The sequence below is a fragment of the Poromitra crassiceps genome (assembly GCF_964638095.1).
Source record: "Poromitra crassiceps genome assembly, chromosome: 16".
Classification (NCBI taxonomy): Eukaryota; Metazoa; Chordata; class Actinopteri; order Beryciformes; family Melamphaidae; genus Poromitra; species Poromitra crassiceps.
This window is the reverse complement of record NC_139645.1, coordinates 7,809,267-7,835,868: the sequence shown is the minus strand read 5'-3', so window position 1 is coordinate 7,835,868 and position 26,602 is coordinate 7,809,267. Positions and strand designations below refer to the sequence as shown.

The following is a 26,602-nucleotide window of genomic DNA, read 5'->3' as shown; positions in this document are numbered from 1 at the left end:
ACCCCTGCCACACTGAAAACACCTCAGAGAGCGAGTCTCAGTCCTCAGTCAACTGCGGTCTGGTTTGTTAGGAGTGGTTTGTAATCTGAACCAACTGTACAGCAAACAACCCGACATGATGCTGTATTTGGAAAGCCATAGCAGAACAAAATGAGCCGAGGGCAAACGGAAGCTCCTATTCAGCTATTTCTTCATGTGTTCTTAAGCTCAGAGAGTGAAAGGTGCAGACAAATATGTTCATGTATAAAGTTATAAGGACTGGAATTGTGTTTTGAACAGCCACCTCATTCCACATCACCAGCACACACACACACAGAAACCCCTGACCTCACTGGATGATAGGTCAAAACTCTGTCCAATAAACAGGCTATATCAAAACTCTGTCCAATAAACAAGCTATATCAAAACGCTGTCCAATAAACAGGCTATATCAAAACTCTGTCCAATAAACAAGTGTAATGGCAGAAAAACTGCCAACAATCAATCAATCAATTTCACTCACACAAGCTATATCAAAAATCTGTCCAATAAACAAGCTATATTAATACTCTGTCCAATAAACAAGCTATCTCAAAACGCTGTCCAATAAACAGGCTATATCAAAACTCTGTCCAATAAACAAGTGTAATGGCAGAAAAACTGCCAACAATCAATCAATCAATTTCACTCACACAAGCTATATCAAAAATCTGTCCAATAAACAAGCTATATTAATACTCTGTCCAATAAACAAGTTATCTCAAAACTCTGTCCAATAAAAAGACTATATCAAAACTCTGTCCAATAAACAGGCTACATGAACGTACATTTTCCCACTACGCGGACCAAAGAAAATCATGATTGCACCCTGTGACAGTTTTCCGTCTCAATAGTTTTGGCCTCATGCTCATAATTGCCCAAATCAATTATTATTTGGTCTAACTTCCTCATAGTTTGTTGAACCGATGCACTTGGTCACTCCATATGCTTCCAACAGCAGTCATATAGAGGCCATTTACACCTGGCATTAACATGCATTTTCTGCCATCAGAGATTGCAATCAGATGGCAGAAAACGCATGTTAAATGCCAGGTGTAAATGGCCTCATTGCACTTGTGTTCAATGTGTACACAATGCGTCCCTGACCACCTCCGGAGGTGGTTTGGCCGATCAGATTGCAATCCGTCTTCAATGTGTCTTGGGGGTGTTTACACGGTTTACACCTGTACTTTTTCAAGTGGTCAAGCACAATCTGATTGCAATCTGATTGTGTGATTGTCACATAGGCCATGCTGCACTGCTGGGAATGTAGTTTTGTATGTCACATGTCTACCACTCCTATCTAAGACTTAAGTTAGACCCACATTTAGCTCTCTACCTGCTGCATTAATGAGAGAGGAAACCCCACCAAGGTAATCCTAAGGTCACACTAATCACCTGCCTCATATGCAAAGTGCAGCCTATAGTGACACTTCAGAGGTATAAACAGCTCCTATAGCACAATGAGATAGCAGCCTGCCCAGTTCGACTCCAATCCCTCCATTGCTCAACAAACACGCAGAAGGTTGCAGACTGCCGAACTATGGAGATCCCGTTTTAAATTCCAAGCCGACCATGGGACAGACGCAGCAAACGGAGAAGAACGATGCGATCGATGAGATTGATGTCGAAGCGCTGCAGGATCTGTACAAAAAGTTTATCGTGGAGTGTCCGAGTGGAGTACTTTTTCTTCACGAGTTCAAGCGTTTTTTCGGCGTCGAGCCGACGGGGGAAGTAGCTGATTATGCAGAATGCATGTTTCGAGCTTTTGACAAAAATGGGGTGAGACACTGTTTAGCCTCTATACAGCCTTTAAATACATGTTTACTAGGGGTGTCACGATACACTAATTTCACGATACGATACGATACACGATATTGGGTTCACGATAACGATACGATACGATATTTTAACAATATTCTTTTGAACAAAAGTAAATCATTTTTATGTATTTATTTATCATTTATTTAACCATGTGAGTCCCGTTGAAATCGAAACCTCTTTTCAAGGGAGCCCTGGGAAAATACTGGAAAAATAGTCTTTCATTTGAAATACACAAAATACAAAACAAATGCTGTTTTTGGAAATTGTTACTATAATAACTATAAAACAACATGGAAGATAATGCTTCTCTTGCAATAGAATGTGTCACACTGTCACAAACTAAATGTTTGTTGCATGGTGAAAGAAAAATAAAGTATACAATCTATTTCTTAAATAACTCATGCTCAATGGTCCCTAAACTTATGTAATCTTATGTACCCCTTGAGCTCTTTTGCCATGCCAGTAGTAGTCTACCCCCTCACTCATGCGTGTCGATTCTGCTAAATTTGTTCCATTATTATTCAGGAGCAAAAAAATAGTAATATATATATATATATTTTTTTACAATATCATTTTTTCTGACAATACGCATATCGTGACGTTTCGATATCGCGATATATCGTGCGACGAAATATCGTGACACCTCTAATGTTTACCTATAGATGCTTGAAAATGTGTAATTGTTCTCACTCATCCCATCTGCAGGATAACACAATCGATTTCCTGGAGTTTGTAGCGGCGCTGAATCTCGTTTTCCGGGGAGACTTGGAGCATAAACTGCGCTGGTCCTTTAAGGTGTACGACAAAGACAGCAATGGCTATGTGGACAGGAGCGAACTGCGCTCAATAATTGATGTAAGTCCTGCAGAAGACAAATGCAAAGCAAGATCTTGGGAGTATTGGATGGAGAATGTAATGCGTATCTCTTATCAGAGTCATATTGGAAGACAACTCGTCAAAAATTAACATTTGGTCAGGAACCCTTGTCGATATTTTTTCACGCCCGGGGTAACCCTCTCTCGTTATTTTTCAATGAGGTTGGGGTTAGGCAATGGTCCCCCTGATGGTTGGTTTGGGTTATAGGTATGAGGTTGGGGTTAGGCAATGGTCCCCCTGGTGGTTGGTTAGGGTTAGGCATGAGGTTGTGGTTAGGCAATGGTCCCCCTGATGGTTGGTCTGGGTTAGACATGAGGTTGGGGTTAGGCAATGGTCCCCCTGGTGGTTGGTTAGGGTTAGGCATGAGGTTGTGGTTAGGCAATGGTCCCCCTGATGGTTGGTCTGGGTTAGACATGAGGTTGGGGTTAGGCAATGGTCCCCCTGGTGGTTGGTTTGGGTTAGGCATGAGGTTGTGGTTAGGCAATGGTCCCCCTGATGGTTGGTTTGGGTTAGGCATGAGGTTGGGGTTAGGCAATGGTCCCCCTGATAGTTGGTTTGGGTTATAGGTACGAGGTTGGGGTTAGGCAATGGTCCCCCTGGTGGTTGGTTAGGGTTAGGCATGAGGTTGTGGTTAGGCAATGGTCCCCCTGATGGTTGGTCTGGGTTAGACATGAGGTTGGGGTTAGGCAATGGTCCCCCTGGTGGTTGGTTAGGGTTAGGCATGAGGTTGGGGTTAGGCAATGGTCCCCCTGGTGGTTGGTCTGGGTTAGGCATGAGCTTGGGGTTAGGCAATGGTCCCCCTGGTGGTTGGTTTGGGTTAGGCATGAGGTTGGGGTTAGGCAATGGTCCCCCTGGTGGTTGGTTTTGGTTAGGCATGAGGTTGGGGTTAGGCAATGGTCCCCCTGGTGGTTGGTTAGGGTTAGGCGCTGGTAGCCACATGGTTGGGGTTAGGGTTTGGATAGCGGCCAACGTCCAGAAGGGGCGGCCTTTCTAACACCGGGGTCCGCTTAGCGGTTAAAAGCCTGGTTCGCACTTGCTGAGCAAGTGCACACTCGGTGATGCAATCTGGATGTATGGATCAGCCCAGAGGAGTGGACACAATTGTGTTTGAAGACTGTCTGTAATTAAATTTGACTTTGTACTTCAGTTGAGGTGAAAAATAAAGGCACCTCACCTCAAGAAATTAAAATTCAACACCAATGATTTTTCGGTCTTCAGAGGAACCACAAGGATAAAGCAATCATAGTGATGGCATCTGCTGCACTACAATCACCTTTCATCAATGTCTTCTCTTTTTTTATAGTGTGATCTATGAAAACACTGGATTAAAACAAACCTGCAGAATGAACTCATAGATTAGTACTCTATTATGTATTTCATCCATTTAAAATTAAACATAAAAGCCCTGAGTTATGTGATATTAAATGTATTTATCTATCAAAGGTAGCAAGTTAAAACATAATGCTGGTAAATTCTAGAAAACACACCACAAATTTTTAAACTTACTACAGTTAGCTGGTCAGTTGATCAGTTACTGCATTATGCTCTGATTGCTTTCAATTTTAAAGTGGTTGATCAGACATCAACAACCACGTGATTTCTATGAACAGATTGCAATATTTATATTCTAACAAGGGTAAAAGTGATGCAAAAATGCAGAAAGTAAACGGGTAATGTATGCTGTTCTGTATCTGTACTTAACATTTTAAATAAATAGGTACAGTTCCTCCTCCGACTAACAGTACACGAACATGCATGATGACACCACTTCTAACATGAAGTGCTATACATGTCTTCTTCTTCTTTGGTGTTTTATGGCAGTTGGCATCCTTTATGTTGCATTAGCTATACATGTCTGCATTTTGTTTCTCCCTAGAGCATCTACCGGATAAAGAAAGGCACAAAGAAGTACACAGATGAAACACAGCTAACAGTAGATGAGGCTGTCAACCGAATATTACAGGCCGTAGACACCGATGGAGACGGTAAGCGTTTCATCTTTTCACGTGTCCTGTATTCAATGCAATGGATGCACTTTGGGAGCCGGTGTGGACATCTCAGCTGCGGAGACGTATATCATTCTATTCTCACTGTTGTTGTTTTTTTTATCTTTTTTCTTATTGATTCAAATTTTTTACATGAAAGAAAAAGAAAAAAACAAAACAAAAAAAAACTATACATCCACATACACAACCAGATTCACTCAGAACACTCGACATCTCCATGACAACCAGGTCCACAGCTGAAGATGCCATGGCCAATGTTCAAAAGGCGGAGTATGAGGAACCTTCCATCTCTGAACTACTTTTTTTTTGCAGCAGCAGCAGCAGCAGCAGCAGCAACAGCAGCAGTAAGGCCCAGCAACAACCAACGCCTCTGCCTCAAGGATAAATTAAACGCAGTTCTTCTCACTGTTTTTGTTCCACAGGTCATATTAGCATGGATGAGTTCATTGCAGGAGCACAGCAGGACCCCTGGGTGCTCAACATGTTAAAGCTGGACATGAACCCGTACGGATGGGTGCTGGAGCAGAGGAGGAAGAGCGCACACTTCTGAAATGACATTTTTGCCATTGAAAGCCTTTCTTTGTGGGACAATTGCCTTTGCAAAAATAAGTGTGCTTATGTGGTGCTAAACCCAAAAACATAATAAATAATGTACTTCAAAAAGCAACATCTGTTACCATCATCTCCAAGATTTGTATGGCTTCATTTTGCACGTGCAGTTTCACATTCAGACTGAATAAAGCCAGTTCTGTGGCCTTTGGCTTTTAGTGAAGGACCGCGCAGCACTTAGTGCATCAAAAGAACAGTGTATAGAGAGGCAAAGTAGAACGTCACTTCCTGCTTCAGCACTGTACACCAGAGATTTTCATCCACCATTTATTGTCCCATAGACATTTCGTAAAATGCTTGTAAAAATAATTTTACTTGTTCAAACCAAACGGTTCAGATGTATTTAAAAACAGGAGAGATGACATAACATTTCACTTGGACCAAAACATTAAAAAAAATGTGGGTTTAAAGAAAATATTTTTTCACTGTTGTTTTTTAAGCTTTGGCCCGAGTGAAATGTTCTATGGTCTCTCCCGATTCTAAATATAGAAAAAAAGAAGAAAAACAAGACGAAGAAAAACAATTTTTATACACATTTTACGAAATGTCTATGGGAAAATAAATGGCGGAAGAAAATCTCTGGTACAGTGCTGAAGCAGGAAGTGACGTTCACTTTGCCTCTCTATATGAATGGAAAGGGAATAAAACATAGAATTTCTTTTCAGTAAAAACTACTACAGTAATATAGATTTTTGCTTAATGAACATAGGTTATTTGCTATAATTTTAAGCAAATCCAGATATATTCCACTTCTGTTTTCTCACGTCACACTTCACAGCCATAAAGTGTCTGTAAATAGTGGATGTGTTGTCTGATTTTCAGATTGTTTTTGTACTGAATTTAATTTTAGTTTTGTTTTATTTTCAAGTAATTAATCATATATATGTGACTTATTCTTGATATTTCCAGGACAACACAGAACTATTGTTATAATGCATTTTGAATAGACTTTCTTGAATTAAAGCACATGCCTTAAAATATTTTTTTGCCTGGTAGAAATGGTACACAGAAATATCTGTAATGTATGTCAGCATCATTCACGACGGGTTTAAAATACAATCATGATGCAAATAATAACATAACAAAATAAAAAAAACAGATGAAAATGTTTGCACTGTCGATTTCAGTGACAATACTGACTGATGTGTACTTTTGAGTCCCTATTGTATAAAATTGAATTGTAGCCTACAATTACTTTAGACAATCAATACATCAGTATGTTTTCATTCAATGTTATTTTGTAATCAAGTTTATTTGAATGATCAAAAGTGTATAAAAACATGGTCACAGTCATAGCCGCGGGAAGGCATTTATACTGGGGGGGGCTGAGAAAAAAATGAGGGAGGGGAGCGCGAATCAACAAGCAGGAATGACGGTGAGCAACTCTATGCAGTGCAGCACAGAGCTGTCCACGGTGCTGATCACCATGGCAACAGTAAACAATCAGCGATGTAGAAGAAAGTGAAGGCGCGCACATATAGCCAGACACAAATGTATGCTGCACGGCGGCAGCTTTAAAAAAAACATATTATACACATAACAAACACATAGCCAATAAACCCAATCTCAATAGATAAACAACATTATATTGTCTTACCTTTAGCACCTGCCTCCCACAACTCCAAACGTGGCCTTTATCTCTGGGTTGGCACTGATGGATGTCTTTATCAGGGCATCGATGTCCAGGCTGTCCAAAATATCGCCATGCCCATGCATCAAAGCGAGGTGCGTCAGTCTTTTTTGCGTCATTGTTGTGCGTAAATATGTCTTGAGATGGCGCAGAGCGGAAAATGTCCTCTCCGACGAAGCAGCGGAGATGGGGAGACTTTAGGCAAAGCTTTATGAGGTTTTCAGTTTCTTTGAAAAGAGACCTTGTTTGTGGATGGAGTTTAGCCATCATTGTAGCTATGACTTTTACAGTGTTACAGGGAGAATCACCAACGACATCTCCAAACATTTTCAGTTGGTTCTCCAGTCGGCAGTCGGGCTCTGTCAAAGTGCGCGGGGAGGGAAGCTATCGCCACCGTTTGCTCTTTGTTGGCTGCCTTAATAACAAACCTTCTCTCTGAGAGCTGCTGTTTTCATCCCTTCTTGGTCGAATCTCCTCTTTATTTCCCCTGTAACCAAGTCCACCGCCTCATAAAACTCGCGTCTCCATGACTGTTGCGCAACTTCTCCCTGGCTCTGTTCTGGCTCTGTAGTGTGGTGATACCGGGCTGAGGTCTTTGTCACCCTGGGCTCAGCTGGCATTTTCAGTCCTGCTGTGTTGGCTACTACAGTTTGTAGCATATTATACTATCAATGGTAGCATCCTATCCACCACTGCATCATCTCGCAGTTCTGCGATGTTATTTCCAAGCACATTAGGGCAACTCGGCTGGCGCTGGCGCTTGGGAGGCCGAGGCTGCGCCTGTGAGTGCGGCTGCGAGCCGAGGAGGGCAGCAGGTGACGCCGCAGGTGGATGCACCTCTGCCGCTACGGAAGTGCTGGTGCTCGGACCGGCCCGCCAACTCGCTTAACCTCCGTTTGTTTTGTTGAGGCTTTGCAAAAAAGTCAGAAATTCGCTTTTGCGCCATTTCGTCAGCTTTCTGTGAAGTCTGCTACGTAGCTACATGCGTGTGACAACAGCTAGCTGTGATTACAGAGTAGCCCCTCCCTTTCTGACCTAGTGACCTTACACTGAACTTGCAATTGTTGTTGCTGTTTTATTTTAACTTTGTATCTTTTCATTTGTTTCCATTAGTGTCTACAATTAATGTTAATGCAATTGCATTAATTTTATTAATTTTTATATTTATTTTGTAACTTTATTTAGTTTTGGGTAGGCAAAATATCTTATCTATATATATATATATATATATATATATATATATATATATATATATATATATATATATATACACACACATATATTAGCAAAAGAAAAAGCCCAAACAACCAACGGGAGAGGGAGAATAGGTGAGAAGTCACCCTCTACAACAGCAGTGGTGGCCCAACAGTTAGAGAAGCGAGCTTGTGACCGGAAAGGTCATCGGTTCAATCCCCGGGACCGGCAGGATAAATCTGGGTGGGGAAAGTGAAAAAGCAGTGCTGGCCCCTCCCTCATTACCACCACTGAGGTGCCCTTGAGCAAGGCCCTTAACCCCAACCGCTCCAGTGGAGCTGGTCAGTGGCCAGCAGATCAGACTGTGGTTGTACTGGTCAGCTTCCAGGTATGAATGTGTGTGAATGTGAACAGGGCGCTCCTGAAAAAGAGAGCATTGCTCTCAGTGAGACTCACCTGTATAAATAAAGGTAGCAAAAAATAAATCCACCTAGGTGATGGCCATACACATAATGAGGGAGATCAGATGGCCCGGGACCATCAGGCTTAGACATCGTCTCTTTTTAACACTCTTTATTACAGTTAGATTGATGCATTGTGATGCTGCTTGGGGCTCCACATTTGCTGCCAATATCAAGAGCAACAATGTGTTTTTATAAGCCAGCATGTTTCAGTACCAGACATTAGATCGACTTTAGATAATTCATAGTCTCTCCCAAAACACAACGGTAAACAAACTGCATTACTTTATACGAGAAATTAAAGAGGCTGACTGGGCCTATATCCAGTATTTAATAAAGCCAATATCAGCACAATAAACTGACACTAACTGACAAATTGATGGTTCTAAGTTTGTGTGTTGTTGGAGGCTTTGGACCACTGCAGCTCTACATGCCATGTTTTGGCTGATGGCTCTGGTCTAGCGCTCGCTGTGCTTTCCCATCAAAAATATAACTCACGAATTCACACAAATCACATCCCAAAACACAGCAAACAGTGGCATTTTTAAGTGTAATTTTCAGTTAAAACAGATTAAATTGCACCGTCGTCTGCCAGCCAGGTTGATTAAACACAGTCCAGTTGGCTAAGCATATCATTTAACCTGCCAGAATTTACCTACAATGGCTTTAGTGAACATCTGCCAAGTTAGAGAAGAGCCAGTGAACGATTTGTTCAGGGATGAAAGTGAATTAAATCCATGAAACGTGCCTTGCCTTACCTGGCCTCACATTTACCTATTTACCTGGTGAGATTTTATTTATGTTTTATTATTATTAGTCTCTCTGCATTGTTACAAGTGAATGTTGTTAATTTCAGTATAGGAAAACAGTTTGGAAAAATGTGAAAATGAAATGGCAAATGGCCTGCATTTATATAGCGCTTTTATCCAAAGCGCTTTACAATCAGTAGATAGTCTACATTCACCCATTCATACACCGATGCCACGCACATCGGGAGCAAGGAGGGTTGGGTGTCTTGCCCAAGGACACAGCGACAGCAGCTGGGAGGGAGCGGGGATCGAACCGCCAACCCTTGCGTCATTGGCCGACCCGCTCTACCTCCTGAGCTAAAGCCGCCCCATGAAATGATTTGCCGCTTGGATAGGCACTACTGACCCTTCAACCTTTGGTGACCCTGAGGCACTAGAAGTTCAAGAGGGGATTATGTGTGTGGTGGATTGCCTTAAACTGGGATTGCAGAGGCCTGTGGCTAAAAATAAGCAGCCTATCGTGGTTCGGTTCAGGCGTGAGTCAGGTGGTGCACTTAACTCAACTCAACTCAACTCACAACTCTTGGCCTCTGAGCCGATGGGACCTTCTACGGACGGCAGCGATGAGACGGACGAAAAGTCTAAAAACAAGCTTCTGAATGTAATTTAGCTTCGGGATATTGCGTATCTTGCGAGATATACTTAATTTTTTCACATTTTGCACACACTTTTTTACCCCCGGATTTTCTGCACTGATGTAATTTGGGTTCAACATGGGTCAGAACCAGCAACTTCCCGTGCAGGATGATGATGATGAGGAAATGGAGGTGGACAGCATCCAGCACCTTTACAAGTGGTTTATTCTGGAATGTCCCAGTGGATCTCTGTATTTGCACGAGTTCAAGAGGATGTTTGGAGTGCAAAGTGGAACGCCAGAATCGGAGTACATGGACAGCATCTTCCGAGCATTTGATATGAATCAGGTAGGTATGAATTCCACCATGAGGGGAAACATTTCAATCGTATCCGGTAATATGAGCCACAATTTGGTCTGTTTCTCATTGTATTGGAGGTTTTCACTCATAATATTTTCCAAAGTTTTCCTGGTTTTCATACATTTTCCTGGTTTCAGGACAATACGATGGACTTCATCGAGTATGTGGCTGCACTGAATCTTGTACTTCGAGGAAGGCTTGAAGATAAACTACGCTGGTCTTTCAAGGTGTTTGACAGTGATGGCAACGGCCATCTGGACAGAGATGAACTCAGCAAGATTGTGAACGTAAGAGCCTTGATTTAAACAAAGCATCTGAGTAAAACAAAATTTTGCTTGAGGTACAGTACAGTAGCTACACCTTCAATTTCAATGGCTCTTTCAAAAGACTAATTTCATCATCATTTGAATCTTTCAACTATACTGATCATGTATTGTAAAATATGATTTTTTAACAAAAACATTCAAGCATGTTTTGTATCGTAGATGTTTCCTCATAGTGAACCTTAATTAATTGAAGTGATTGCACTGTGGGAATGATGTTAAGCTGCCATCTTTATAAGCATGACAATTAAAACGGATGATTGAAATGGAAATTAAGAACTAAAGCTTTCCTCATGATAAGCTTGTTCATTTTGTTTATTCGGTGTCAGTCATCTCATTTTCTTCGACTATCAGCACCTCATTAATTAAATAAAAAGTAGCTAACAATTAACTATATTTAATTTTGCCCTCTGTTGATGGCCATGATTTAACTGCACACAGTATGACTGCTCCTTGTTGTGCAACACTGTATAAGCCTAATAATCAATTAGTTTAAGCCATGCTGCAAGCCCAGCTTAGTGTAAATATTTAACTGATGCAGAGATATAATCCATGGCCTCTCATAATGCAATTAGTGGCATAAGAAGCTAGGGTCAGCAGGCTGTAAGGACTGAAATAGGAAATATACTTTACTGTTCCCCCCCTTTAGAGTCGTATGGCTTCTGAAATTGTAGCTATATTTACATAATGTAAATATCTACATTTTCAGAAGCCAATGTTTTATGGAGACACAACATAACATATTAGCTGTGTTAACCCGGGGGTAGGGTTAACACAGCTAATGATTTTGAAAATGATCGTTTCATATTGTATCCAGTTCAATATTTTGTTTATATACTGTATAATGTAATGTAATGCAATGGTGAAATGATCAATGAAAAAAAGAAAAAAAACTTGGTGGTACAGTAGCACTGTCGCCTCACAGCTAGAAGGTCCTGGGTTTGATTCCCACCTGGGACGCTGTGAGCGCTGAAGGAGTGCGTGCCCGTCTGCATGTCCTCGAGTGCCCACCGCCCGGGTGGGGTCGCCCCTCCGTGTGGAGTCTGCATGTTCTCCCCGTTTCCCCTGGGGGTTTCCCTCATATAGGAACCCCTCACCAAAACATGCAATATCCTGGTCGCTGAAGTGGTGCCTCCTCTGGTCGTTCGGGGCGCATGTTCAGAGGGAGGGGAACTCGTTGGAATAGCGTGATCCTCCCACGTGCTATGTCCTACCGGTGAAGCTTCCCCTGCCAGGTGAAAAGAAGCGGCTGGCTAACTGCCCATGTCTCGGAGGAAGCATGGAGCCAGTTTCGGCTCTCCCCAGATCGACAGAGGGTGGAGCAGCAACCAGGATAAATAAATTAAAATGAGCACTAATGGGGGATAAAAGGGGGGGGGACTTATTTTGCCACATATTTATAACACTTATATTACAATCATGTGTTGGATTGTAATTTAACCATGCAATTATTAGTCTGTTTGGTTTCGGTAAACTTCAACTTTATTAGTATCCCGAAGGAAAATGGGTTTGCAGCAGGCATTGGGACACAACAGTACAAAAAGACACCGACAATAACAAGCATCATCATAACACAATAACTCCGGGAGTGATTAAGCTCAAGTAAAAGAATTAGGACATACTTTACTACTAAAGTAGTAAAAGTATTATGTTGCGCTTGACAATCTTAATTGTTTTCACTTCTTCTATTCATAATTATTATGAATGGACACAATACCCCATAGGTTACTTATTATACATGCAATTGTATGAAATAATTGGTGCAACACTTACATGGAGAGCCTACAGTATTTGTGAACTTCAGTGATGGAGGTCTAAAACATATTAATATGATTCACCTCGTATCTATTTTTTCTTTCAGATCATCTACAAGATAAAGAAGTTTGTAACTGATGAGACAGGCACAGTGAGCCTCGATCCTGAGGAGGTGTGTGACCGCATCTTCCAAAGGGTGGATGCCAACGGTGATGGTAAGTTGACCTCATGGCGAGCGTTTGTGACGACGTGCTCAAAAACCAACCAAATCCTCGATGGTAAATCAGATGTGATTTCCTCGTTGTGCAGGTGAGATCACGCTGGACGAGTTCATCCAGGGCTGTCACGGGGACCCGTGGCTGCAGGGCTTCCTGCGTCTCGACGTCAACCCCTGTGGTTGGGTCCAGAAGTACATGTGCGACAGAAGACTCATGAGTGCCAAAGATTCTCCAACGCACTCAAAACGGAGGAGCGTGCCAAATGGCAGTTTAAAGATGAACAAATGAAAGGGGAATGTCACTCAACGTAAGGCCTCCTATTGAAGTGTTCAATTCAACTTTATTATCCCTGAGGGGAAATATTCTTGTGGCATGCACATGCATGAAAAGACACAATACCGCACCAACGCGAGGGTCGCAGGTTTGAGCCCCCGTGTTGCCACTTGCACGGTCGGGCTTCCATACAGGGACAAATGGCCGTGTCTGCGGGTGAGACGCTGGATTAAGGGTATGTGTGCTTCGTTGCTGCACTAGCGCCTCCTCTGGCCGGTCAGGGCACCTGTTCGGGGGGGACTGGGTGGAATAGCGTGATCCTCCCAGAAGCTAAGTCCTGTCGATGAAACTCCTTGCTGCCAGGTGAAAAGAAACGGCTGGCGACTGCACATGTATCGGAGGAAGCATGTGCAAGTCTTCCCAGATCAGCAGAGGGGGAGCAGCAATGACCGGGACCGGCACAGCAGGGGAATTGGCAAACTACAATTGGAGAGAGAATGGGTGGATTTGAGGCTAATCCGGGGGAAGAAAAGTAGGGAAAAAATCATTCTCTATACAGCTGAATTATATAGTTTCTTTATTTATTCACATGCCAAAATTACAAACAAAAACAAGCACAAAATCAATAAAGACAGATGAAACTTTAAAAATCCTACAGGTGAAAAAGGTGATGCCGCATGTATGAACTGAACATAATCAATCATGGCAATACCAGACCATGTGCAATAAATTGGCATAATATACTGTATAATACACCTTGTAAGATAAGTCATGAATAATTATGAATTACAACATTTGTGATAAGACAAGTTATATTTGACCCAGCAATCAAATCTGTTGATTAAGGCAGAATACAATTTCAAGACATTATCATAATCAGCATGTTTAATGACAAGTTTCATAATCTAACAATGTAAAAAAAAAGTGGAATATTTGATTAACAGTCTGATGTAGACAGTCATTGTAGATTATCATCACAGATTTGACAGTGCCTTATTGTTTCTTATAGAAACTGATTAGTTGTTATGTAACCCTTCACATGTATGTATACAATTTTAAAATAAAATGCCATCTCTTCTTGATACTGTGGGCTTAAGCTTATACGGAATATGAATAAAAAGTTAATCACAACAACATTATTTAGTTAGTTATTTGTCTAATTAGTTATTTATGCACTTGTTGATTCATTTGTCATTGCATGCATGCTTGTTAATCACAGTTTACAGTGTGGAGCTTTGCTATATATATATATATATATATATATATATATATATATATATATATATATATATATATATATATATATATATATATATATAGCAAAGCTCCACACTGTAAACTGTGATTAACTATATAAATATATATATATATATATATATATATATATATATATATATATATATATATATATATATATATATATATATATATATATATGCATCACATATATATATATATATATATATATATATATATACACATACAGTGTATATATATATATATATATATATATATATATATATATATATATATATACCATATATATATATATATTTTTTCAATCATGAGAGTCGGTAGGTTTAACAAGAGACTTTATTTAGCAAATGGCTTGTATGGCAAGTACTTTGTATGACTCCATTGTAAGATGGCGCTCCTCTTGAGGCGAGAGGAGGGCTTCTGTATGGATAGAGAATTCATCCTCTCCAATGAAGCCAACAAATGTAACATTTCACATTTTCTGCAGGAAAGGACCCGTTCTACTTTGATGTGTTATTCAGGCTTCAGTGCTATAGTCAGTGTGTCATTCAGTTGTGCCACAGCATCACATTGCATTACATTTCCAATATGGTTCCATCCCCCCAGGTGTCACGAAAAGTCCTCTAGAGTTTAAAGGTAGACTGCCCCTGTCATTATAATATATGTTTCATATAAGACATGAAAGTGACCAAGGCGAGGAGAGGATAGACACAAGGTGGTGGCAGCTCTCATTTATCAACATGGACTGGCTGAGAAGTGACAGCTAGCGCACTGGACCAAGATGAAGAAGCATTGTGTTGCCATAGTGTGTGTGTGTGTGTGTGTGTGTGTGTGTGTGTGTGTGTGTGTGTGTGTGTGTGTGTGTGAGAGAGAGAGAGAGAGAGACACAGAGAGAGAGAGAGAGAGGCACACACACACACAGAGAGAGAGAGACACACACACACACACACACACACACACACACACACACACACACACACACACACACACACACACACACACACACAGAGAGAGAGAGACACACACACACAGAGTGAGAGAGAGAGAGAGAGACACACACACAGAGAGAGAGAGAGAGAGAGAGAGAGACAGAGAGAGAGAGAGAGAGAGAGATGTGGCTTGCTGTGGATGTATAGTACATAAAAGATTAGATGAATGTTAGGCTATTACAATTCTATTATTACTTTGAATACTGTACATATGTCTGCAGTGATACATTATTATGAAGCATAAACTGAAGAGAGAAGCTCAGTTTTGAGGACAGGCAGGGCGCTTCCTGGAGCTGCAGGAGCATCTCAGAGGAACAGGGTTGGTTCTGCACCACAACCCACACGTTCACCTGCCACCTTCATCTCACCTCCACCTCATCCCCCTTCACTGTTTTGCATTTTACAACACGTTCAGGGCAAAAACAGGTGCGGTTACCATTGTGTTGCATCACTCTCTCTAATCCCACTAAACCCAATCTATAAGAGCCATTATTTAAATGGCTGGAATACATCTTCAGCTATGCAGAGCATCAGGGAAGATCTGAGCGCAGCGTTGTGCCTCATGTAAACAAGTGGCGTTCAAGCACCTCACCTGAATCCATTTCCAACCAATCTGTCTATTACCCTATAAGTCTCTGTTTTGAATTCACACAAAGTTGAAAGAGAAACACTAATATGGAATAATCTGTCTAAACATAACAACAGTACTCTCCATTAGAAAGGATAATCTCTACTTTAAATCTAAGCTCCGATGAAGCTTCTCTGACTCCTCTTCCTGTTTGCAATAATTCAAGCACAATAAACACCCGTCTTGGTGCATTTGCGTCTCAAAGATATATTAAGGCAAACCCTCTGAGTGGTACAGAGCCCATAATCCACTCAGCGCCCCCCTCTGCTGTTCTTACTCATATCTGCACGCTGATATTGGAATATATTTGTCTGAAAATGGCAAAACAGAATCAGTTTCATTGGCCAAATAATTTGATTCCGTGGACTGCTACTGTACCATACTGTAGGTCACATTAAACATAAAACAGCAATTAAATTAAATTAAATAAAATTAAATAAAATTAAAACAAAACGTTTAACGAAAGGGTAATTTAGGAGTAGGCTACTACAGTATAAGTAGGCCTACCTAGTACGGAGTTTTACACGGTTTCTACATTGGTTCTTATTATATGAAAGGTTTCCATCAGGAGGTTATTACATTAACAGTGGTAACATTCAGTGACAATGCCATCACCTCGACATCTTTCAAATATATTTTACAGTATGAATCCAGTAAAAACAGCTGTGGACACCAGAGGGAGCCTCTGCCCATGCAAACATGCTAAAGAGGCTTCTGCCAGGTCCAGTTACGTGTGTTATGTGTTGTTTGTGTTGTGTTGGTGGGAACAGAGTGGGCTTAGTGGATGTGGGGGCCAAAGGAACATGACAACCTAGTTATTCAGGTCTTCAGGTGTAATCCAATCTAGACTCTTACCTTCAGAACACAGTGTTGTTGCCCTGCATCAACCCTGGTGACCTGTCTGTCAGAGTGTCCACTCCACTGACCTGCAGACACCAAAGGCCAAACACACCAAAATAGCACATATAAAATAGCATATATATATATATATATATATACACACACACACACACACACACACACACACACACACACACACACACACACACACACACACACACACACACACACACACACACACACACACACACACATTTAGCAAGGAACTTTTATAGAGCCATTCAGCATATTTAAATAAAAATAAATCCAGTATATGCTATTTGTATTATTCTTATTATAGCAGAATGCCCGTCCGTTGGAGCACACAATCACTGGCCATTTAGTCAGGCCTCGCTCACAGAGTTGGCATGCAGCCTCTCTCTCTTTTTCATAGTCCACTTCCCTGGCTGATTCCAACTCCGCTCAGGTGTGCTCCTCCACTCAGGTGAGCTCCATCAGTAGTTAATGAATGGAGCTCTCCATGGTGCTGAACCTTTTTGGCCGCTAATTAGCCCTTTTTGCCCATTTAGTTGGCCCCAGAGCCGTATAATAGAAGAGTTCCGACATCTCCATTCACTCCAATGGACCAGTTTTTTACTCTCAAGAGTTCCAGGAAGTAAGGTCCTGGATTAAGCAGCACTGTCGAGTTGCAGCAAAATGGACAGTTTGTGTTGTACTCTGAAAGGGTTTTTTCCCCCTTGAATCAAATTGTACATTATCAGCTTTATTTTAGCATGCAAAAGTAGCACGAGACCCATTCCTGGCTGTTCATTGGCTAATGAGTCTCGCATTTTGGTCCTCCGCTGACGCCACTCTCTCTTTAGAGGACACTAGTTGGCCCTAATGACCTAATTCAAGAAGCTTGTGATAGGCTAATTGACATCAATTGAGTCCATTGGAGGTGTACCTGTGGAAGGGTTAGGGTTAGGTTTCGCCTGGTATACCATCCCATATGAATCGCAGTTGTCAACACTCTTCATTCGGGATTCATTGGGGCTGGATACGAGGCTAGGTTAGGTTAGGGTTCAGAGCAGAAGCTTCTAAAGCAGCCATGGCATTGTTTTCTGGAATTGTTGGAAACATTACTTGTGTCATGCACAAAGTATAGCTGTCCTAAGCGACTTGCCAAACTATAGTTTGATTACATGAAATCTGTGGATTGGTTTAAAAAAAAATGGTTAATGACTTCAACTTAAGTGTACGTAAACTTCCGACTTCAACTTGTCAACGTCATGTGCTTGAGCAGCAATGGTCTTGCATGGGAGACTGACTGGTTGTTCAAATTAATTTAATTGTTGAGGACATAATATAATATAACATAATATAATATAGTGTAATAATATAAAAGTTAGTTGAGATGCTCAGCAGCAACACAAAGGATGTTATGAAAGTGCGACAATGAACTTGTTACTCAATACATGTGATGAGTTCACCCAGAGGTCTTGGCGTCTGACAGACTGACAGACCTGCAGGCTTATCTATTATTACCACAGGTACATTATAAGCTGTTCTCAGGGTCATAAGATTATCCTCAAAATACACCATGAGCTGAACTCCCTGCACAGTGTGTATGGATGACAGGTGGAGATGATGAGCAGGTATATAAAGGTGTGACTGAGGGAGAACCGCACCTAGAGGACCCAGAGAGTGTGCAAGAAGAAAGAGTACTGTCTCTTTGTTTTGCACCTCCTTCTTCGCTGAAACCTACCAGGGAGCTTCTCTCCGCAGATCCAAACACCCAAACACCTACACAAGCAGGTGAGACTAATAATATTAATAATATTAATAATAATAATAATAATAATAATAATAATAATAATAATAATAATAATAATAATAATAATAATATTATTAATAATAATAATACTAATAATAATAACAATAACAATAATAATAATAATGATACTATCTATACTGTTTTAGCTCTTTATTGAAATTTGTTTTCATATGGCAGCTCTTACAAAATTGGATTATTTTATGAAGGGATATTTCAGGATTTCTTGCAAAGTCATTTTCTGTGTGTAAATATTGTTTTACACAATTACACTTTTAAAAACTATTGAGTGCATTGAGAAAGAACAAAGACGGTAACAACGCTACATGTTGAACTTTCCTGTTAATATGATGCTGTGGAATTGTCACATGATGACACATTGTGAGCTTGGATTGGACTTTTTTTATCTGGTCGGACTGCAACTCTATATACTGAGCGTCAACAATTTTGATGCAAAATATTTGATGATGCGAAAGTCAAAAGCTGCCATTATAGTTGTTAAAAAGTATCTAATTTGAGCCGCTTTGTATATTTTCATTTGTGTCCAAATTGGAAGAATTCAATCTCTAACTCATAACAGAACATTAGAAATCCCATCATAGCCTACTCTGGTATAGGATACGCATCAAAGCAACAGGGAAAGGGGGAAGTCACAGGAGTGATGATAGTCATTTTCAGCATCTACTTTCAGACCATTTCAACACAAAATTTGCTGCATCCTGCTGGAGCATTGATGTACATAAGTTAGGGTGGTTGTCGTTGGTTGCTGTTGTATATATTTTTTTAAACCGATTCCGGTAACACTTTACTTGGATAGTCCGTCTACAGATAGTCTACAGAGTATTAGTAACGTTTCAACAGCGTATTAGTTGACATTCAACAATTCATCAATTCAGCTTCATCTGTAGATGTTTAACAGATGATCTATAGAGTATATGTAACAATCCTGTTTCTTCTGTGTTGTAGATTCTTCTCCTCTGGGCATCGCCACACCTGCTTACCTGCCTGGACATCTGCTGTACTCCTTGTCTGTCAGCCCGTCTGACTGCTCGGCCTGGATCACAAACACCCCATAGCTTCCAGCTCCCATCCATCTTATCATTTACATCCCCTTGACCACCATCGTTTTGCAAATAAACCTTTTTATCTCCACTCACCTCATGTCTGTGTCACCCCTTTGGGTCCAAGTTAGCGGTAAAAGTCTGTAGATGTTTAACAGATTATCTATAGAGTAATAACAGTCCATGAACATATTCTCAGAATACATTAGTTGAACTTGAATCACTCACTGAACAAACCATGAGTGGAGTACGAGTATTGCCTTGTCCATGTAGTGCATTCATAAACCCGTTGCTCTTACCACAGAATTTCAACTACATCATGTAAACGTTACGTTGACCATCACTTGCATAACCACTAAACATCTGTAGATTTTCATTTGGACTATCCAAGTAAAGTGAAAACTAGTTGACAGTCTACAGGCTATTTATACCCATACTATTTTTTTGAAAACGTTAACTGTACAGATGACGCAGAGTTACAAAGTTGTACAAAAAGTTTATTTCTCCACACACATACTGTAACTTAAAAAAGATGGACTGATGGATGGATTTAGTCAAAACAAAATGGTATGAGGCCAGCAATACATGCCTTAGGCTATTACACTTAATTCTAACACTTAAGTCTTAATTTCACACACCTGCTTAAACAGTGAGGGGACACATCCTAATGATTAGCCTAGTCCCAGGTCATCACTATACTTTTTTGCTTTGGACGAACCGGGTCGTCCAGCAGAACTCCCACAATGGCTGAAAGCCGCACCACACCACAGCACAGTGCAACATTCAAGTAAGCCAGCAGCACGGTAGGGGGAAGGGGTGGGATTGGGGAAAGGGGTGGGATTGGTAGACCTGAAGCATTACTGACTTCCAACTTTGTCTTCGTAGAGAGCTGGTTTGAGCCCAGACGTGTCTAGATTTTAACCCCGTTTTAACAGTTTTTAAGCCAAACAACCTGGCTAAGGTTAGGCAAGTAAAACAACTTGGTTGGGTTTAGGCAAGCAAAACAACTTGGTTAAGGTTAGGCAACTAAAGGGTTATAGTGTGGAGAAATAAACTTTTTGTACAACTTTGTAACTCTGCGTCATCTGTACAGTTAACGTTTTCATAAATAGTATGGGTATAAATAGCCTGTAGACTGTCAACTAGTTTTCACTTTACTTGGATAGTCCAAATGAAAATCTACAGATGTTTAGTGGTTATGCAAGAATCAAGTTCCACATCTACTTATATGTAGGTGAATTTCTAGACTGTCAACTAGTTTTCACTTTACTTGGATAGTCCAAATGAAAATCTACAGATGTTTAGTGGTTATGCAAGTGATGGTCAACGTAACGTTTACATGATGTAGTTGAAATTCTGTGGTAAGAGCAACGGGTTTATGAATGCACTACATGGACAAGGCAATACTCGTACTCCACTCATGGTTTGTTCAGTGAGTGATTCAAGTTCAACTAATGTATTCTGAGAATATGTTCATGGACTGTTATTACTCTATAGATAATCTGTTAAACATCTACAGACTTTTACCGCTAACTTGGACCCAAAGGGGTGACACAAACATGAGGTGAGTGGAGATAAAAAGGTTTATTTGCAAAACGATGGTGGTCAAGGGGATGTAAATGATAAGATGGATGGGAGCTGGAAGCCATGGGGTGTTTGTGATCCAGGCCGAGCAGTCAGACGGGCTGACAGACAAGCAGTACAGCAGATGTCCAGGCAGGTAAGCAGGTGTGGCGATGCTCAGAGGAGAAGAATCTACAACACAGAAGAAACAGGATTGTTACATATACTCTATAGATCATCTGTTAAACATCTACAGACGAAGCTGAATTGATGAATTTCAACGAATAAGCTGTTGAAACGTTACTTATACTCTGTAGACTATGTTCATGAAGTGTCACAAAAACTCTATAGATCATCTGTTAAACATCTACAGATGAAGCTGAATTGATGAATTGTTGACTGTCAACTAATAAGCTGTTGAAACGTTACTAATAGGCCTACTCTGTAGACTATGTTCATGAATTGTCACATATAGCCTACTCTATGAAGTGTGACATAATACTCTATAGATCATCTGTTACACATCTACAGATGAAGTTGAATTGATGAATTGTTGAATGTCAACGAATAAGCTGTTGAAACGTTACTAATACTCTGTAGACTATGTTCATGAATTGTCATATATACTCTATAGATCATCTGTTAAACATCTACAGATGAAGTTGAATTGATGAATTGTTGAATGTCAACTAATAAACTGTTGAAACGTTACTAATACTCTGTAGACTATCTGTAGACGGACTATCCAAGTAAAGTGTTACCCAGATTCCATCTTTTAATTTGAATATTGTTCTCCAATTGAATATGTATTCAACTCAAACAAAGCATATGGCTGTATATTCACCCTAAGTTTGTTGTTTTATGCTCACTTTTTTCCCTTCTTCTTAATGCGTACAATGGCAAGACAAACATTTTGATGAGAGCATAATCATTTAGAGGAAAGTGTGTGAGTGAGTTTATTTTTGCAGTGTAGCTGCAGTAAACGAATAACCGACTATCACTACTGATGACACCAAAACAAACTTGATCATGTCCTCAGGAAGACTGGTCGTTTATTATAAGAACTTATTGAGCTGGTCACATAACACAGCTTAACATATAATATAATGACCTTAAGGCTCTCAGATAAGACAGTGAGGTGAAGTGGATTAGCTGAGGAGGGGGACTGCAGCCTGGTATAGGTCAAATAGAGTGACATGGGCAAAGTGGAAGATGAGCACGTTTCTGAATTGACATTATGGTGTAGTATTGTTCTTTTAATTTTTCAAGTAATTGGTTTCCTTGATTACCTGTCTCAGATTGATTTCTCTATCCTTTTCGTTTTTCGTAGAGATGAATTCACCAGGTGGACAAGGCGCCAAGTCCGCTCCTCCCAGCAAGTCCAAGCAGGGGGAGACCAGGGGGTTCAAGAGCAATCTTCCCAAAGCTGGAAAAGGGTGAGCCTGGGAAGGAATTTTTTTTTTTTTGATCCCGAGCACATTGCACGGTTAAATGAGATGCCTCATTATCACTCTCTGTTCTTTCCTCAGAGGTGGAATTCCAGGGATGGATCAAGGACCTGGAGGTAACTATCAATCCAACCTATAACTCCAGATGATTCAAACATCACGAGTAGAAATTCCATGAAGTCCTTGTTTCTTTCCTCCCTCCAGGCGCCGCGGTCGTCTGCCCCTGGGAGGATTTCGGTGACATGGAGCTGAGTGATCTGGCCCAGTTTGGCATTGTCTAGACCTTGTGCCAAAATGGACTTAATGTTCTTCTTGGTGGCTGCGATCCAGCAGCTTTTTTGCTCTGCTCTTGAGTTCTCTCCCCCTCTCTCTGGGGCGTGGAGATGAGCTTCACGTGGTTCCATTCGAGGCTGAAGACTGAAGGAGCTGAAGGAGCACGAGGGATTGGGTTTCTGAGGAAGAAGCTCTTGGACGGCAGCCCCCAAGAACGCACTCTTCTCCTGTCCTAGTATTCCTCTTTCGATACATCTGATCTCTGTCGTGGCCCTGTTCTCCTATATATAGCCCAGAACCTGTGTAAGAATGTAACGCATTGTACCAGTTACTTGGGTTAAAAAACTAGGATGAAAGAGGATCGACTGAGAATAACGTCTTTAAGTAGGCCTAATAGTAATAGTAGGTTATCTCGTATTTTTGCCACTAAAATTAATACATGTGTATAAATATGCTTTTCTATCTATCTATCTATCTATCTATCTATCTATCTATCTATCCATCCATCCATCCATCCATCCATCCATCCATCTATCCATCCATCCATCTATCTATCTATCTATCTATCTATCTATCTATCTATCTATCCATCTATCTAACAGATACCAGGTAGAAAGTCATACAATGTATTTCTATATTGTAATCTTTCTTGTGGGTGATGTTGAACCTCTTGTAATAAATTATATGTTATCTTAGCTCTGCAATTCTGATTTCTCTCGTAATTCTGAGCATCATTCTCACAATAAAAAGCACCTTTTTATGTATTGATTTACAACCATTTAATACGTGGTGTAAAAGACCCCCGCTGTTTACCTTGCCAAGTTGCCATGGTACAGTCCTCTTGTTGTCTGCTGTCATAGCTTCTAAAAATAACATGCTTTTGAACTGGGGTTACATCAGCTATGCTAAGAAAGATGATTCTTATTGGCCTTTGCCATATGTGGCCATCTTAAAGGCTTACTGGGTAGGATTTCCCCTGAAATAGATCAACTCATTCAAAAATGATGGGGGTCAACCTTTTGGCAGCGAGGATGTTCACCTGCAACCAAAACCACTGCTGAATGGTTTTATTATAACATTCGGAAATTTGTGTTTGGTAGATTATTTCTCTGTTGTAACAATGCTTCTTCACAATAAATTGTATACCGTTGGAAAGCCTGTTTACTTCCCTTTTAAATGGTGCCCCATTTGTAAGGAACATGCATTTGTGGAATGAGCAGCACAGCTGAATAAAATGTAAAATTGTCAATATGTCAATACACAGACAGACACACAGACAGACACAGACAGAGACAGGCACAGACAGACACACAGACAGACAGACACAGACAGACAGACACACAGACAGACACACAGATAGACAGACACACACACAGACACACACACAGACAGACAGACAGATATAAATACAGCACCATGGTGACATAATTCCCTGTGTGTGTGTGTGTGTGTGTGTGTGTGTGTGCGTGCGTGCGTGCGTGCGTGTGAAGGCAGTCAGACATCTCCATCTTAATTAATTGATTGGATTTATATAGCGCCTTTCTAGACACTCAAAGCGCTTCACATATCAGGGGAGGGAGGGGGAGGGAACTCAACTCATCCACCACCGATGTGTAGCACCCACCTGGGTGATGCACGGCAGCCAGTTTGTGCCAGAACGCTCACCACACATCAGCCTATCACGACTGTGCCAATTAAGTAATCAGGGATGATTAGGTGGCCATGATTGAAGGAAGGCCTGTTTGGGAATTTAGCCAGGGCACCGGGGTTACACCCCCCAGGGCACTGGGGTTACACCCCTACTCTTGTGAAGAGTACCGATGGGCTCTTTAATGACCACAGAGTCAGGACCTCGGTTTAACGTCTCATCCGAATGATGGTGCTCACTCACAGGACAGAGTCCCTGTCTCTGCCCCGGGGCATTGGGGAGATTATTCATCAGATCAGATTATCCATCAGACCAGAGGGGAAGAGCACCTCCTACTGGTCCTCCAACACCACTTCCAGCACCAGTCTCCCATCCAAGGAGTATCCTAGGCCAGACCTGCTTAGCTTCCCAAGGAAAGCCAGTAATGTAATGCAGGAGCCACTGGTGTTGATCTTCTGTCTCAATCATCTTGATATCAGGACCTGTTTTCACTTTGCTGCTCTTTTCTTCAGACTAAACTACAAAGTAGACTAAGTCATGTTTTGTGATGTATGTCCAAATGAAGACTTGTTTCCTTGCTCCGTTCAGTATCATGTGTCTCTGTGCAGATACTACCGGGTATATAACAGTTTCCCCTCACCTCCTACGCACTTCTAGAAGTGTGACTTTGTGTGTGAGTGTGTGCAGGGCCGTAACCAGGGTTCCGAAATAGGGGAGGTCCAGCAAGGGGAGGCCAAAAAAGAATTTGAGTTCCCCCCCCCCCCTTTTTTAGCCATATTTAGAGTAATATATCATTTTAAATCAACATTAGGATTATACTGTTGTGATGTCATTATTCAGTATATTCTCTTTCATGTCACCACCTCTCCTGTCAACATAATTGTAACTAACAAACACAAACTGTTTTAGCCAAATTCATATCAAAATGACACCTACAAACACAGGTACACAACCCAAGCCGTACACAACACACAAAGTCATCATCGATAATAAAAAAAAACATACAGAGGGACATTTATTTATTCCTGATAGGAACGATTGAAAAATAAAATAAAATATATTATGTTGTTTTTAACTTTACACCACCTCTTTTTGTTACTTATTGGGTCATGAAACTGAAACCATGCATATAGCCACCTGCATACCTGACTTCGGGAGCTTGGCAATTGGCATCATGCATGATTAGCCAGTAGCATCCCAACGTGTCACACAGGTAACATTACTTAAGAGACAGACTAGACACTTACTTTCTTGGTTGTTGCTAAAAAATCTGTCAGTGTCACTCACTGTCTGTCGTTCACTCGCTCACTGTCTCGCAGCTCGCTCACCTTCAATTATCTCGCCAGGCAGACAGACAGTCATCACTCACCACCATGCTGCTGCTCTCTCGGAATCAAGTTACCGCGGACGCGGCGTCAGATGACTTCCTGCCTGACCTGCCTTTCGTTTCAAAATAAAAGCGATCCCGTGTTTTTCATGCTTTTCCATGCAGATTGTTTTATTTTTTTCTCTGAAATATTAGGGGAGGTCCGGACCTCCCCGTCCTCATAGCTAGTTACGGCCATGAGTGTGTGTGTGTGTGAGAGAGAGAGAGAGAGAGAGAGAGAGAGAGAGAGAGAGAGAGAGAGAGGGCTAATCATAGAAATTGGCTATTTACAGTACCTCCACTTGCCTTAAATTAGGCAGGTCAGGTCTTAAGGCAAACGTATCCCAAACAAATAGACTTGTTTTGAATTTATAGAATAATGTATCTTCAAATTAAAATTGATTAATTAACCACTTATTGATGCTGGCTATTTTAACTTCCATGATTTTCAAATATTAATCGTGAATGATTTGTGTAATTTAATCTGTAATCTGTAATTTTCTGTTAAAATGGCCTACAAACAGGTGCTATAGGTATTTGTACTGTTTTGGCACTGATCTGAGGACAGCGTTGCGAGATTATCAGATCTGCCTGAAAGAGCAAGTGATTAACAAGTTAATCAGATTAGGGTGCTATGTTTGCACACACTGCACAGTCACAGCAGTGCAAAGCCGTTTAGTTCAGTTTGATGGGACTGTGTGCGCGGATGCTTCGGTAGCCGGCAAACGGTCCAGACTTTCTGATTCACCAATTTAATAGTATAATAATAATAATTCAAAGGATTT

The 26,602-nt window shown here is 41.0% G+C and overlaps 2 protein-coding genes and 1 pseudogene across 3 annotated transcripts; all 3 read left to right on the top strand.

Annotated features, from left to right (window-relative positions):
• Window positions 1-1,593: 1,593 nt before the first annotated feature.
• LOC310790893 (guanylyl cyclase-activating protein 2-like) lies at window positions 1,594-5,274 on the top strand (the record flags this gene model as incomplete). The annotated part of the gene is made up of 4 exons (XM_083652601.1): window positions 1,594-1,800; window positions 2,548-2,697; window positions 4,595-4,703; window positions 5,147-5,274. The coding sequence occupies 4 exons, from the start codon at window positions 1,594-1,596 to the stop codon at window positions 5,272-5,274; spliced, it is 594 nt and encodes a 197-aa protein (XP_083508727.1).
• Window positions 5,275-10,140: 4,866 nt separating this feature from the next.
• On the top strand, window positions 10,141-19,534 carry LOC310791204 (guanylyl cyclase-activating protein 2-like; the record flags this gene model as incomplete). The annotated part of the gene is made up of 5 exons (XM_083652885.1): window positions 10,141-10,350; window positions 10,500-10,649; window positions 12,547-12,655; window positions 12,750-12,875; window positions 19,425-19,534. The coding sequence occupies 5 exons, from the start codon at window positions 10,141-10,143 to the stop codon at window positions 19,532-19,534; spliced, it is 705 nt and encodes a 234-aa protein (XP_083509011.1).
• A 2,880-nt stretch (window positions 19,535-22,414) lies between these two features.
• On the top strand, window positions 22,415-22,811 carry LOC310791203 (retinal cone rhodopsin-sensitive cGMP 3',5'-cyclic phosphodiesterase subunit gamma pseudogene; annotated as a pseudogene). Its single transcript has 3 exons — window positions 22,415-22,518; window positions 22,612-22,646; window positions 22,735-22,811. The product of its transcript is annotated as a retinal cone rhodopsin-sensitive cGMP 3',5'-cyclic phosphodiesterase subunit gamma pseudogene (transcript).
• Window positions 22,812-26,602: the final 3,791 nt, after the last annotated feature.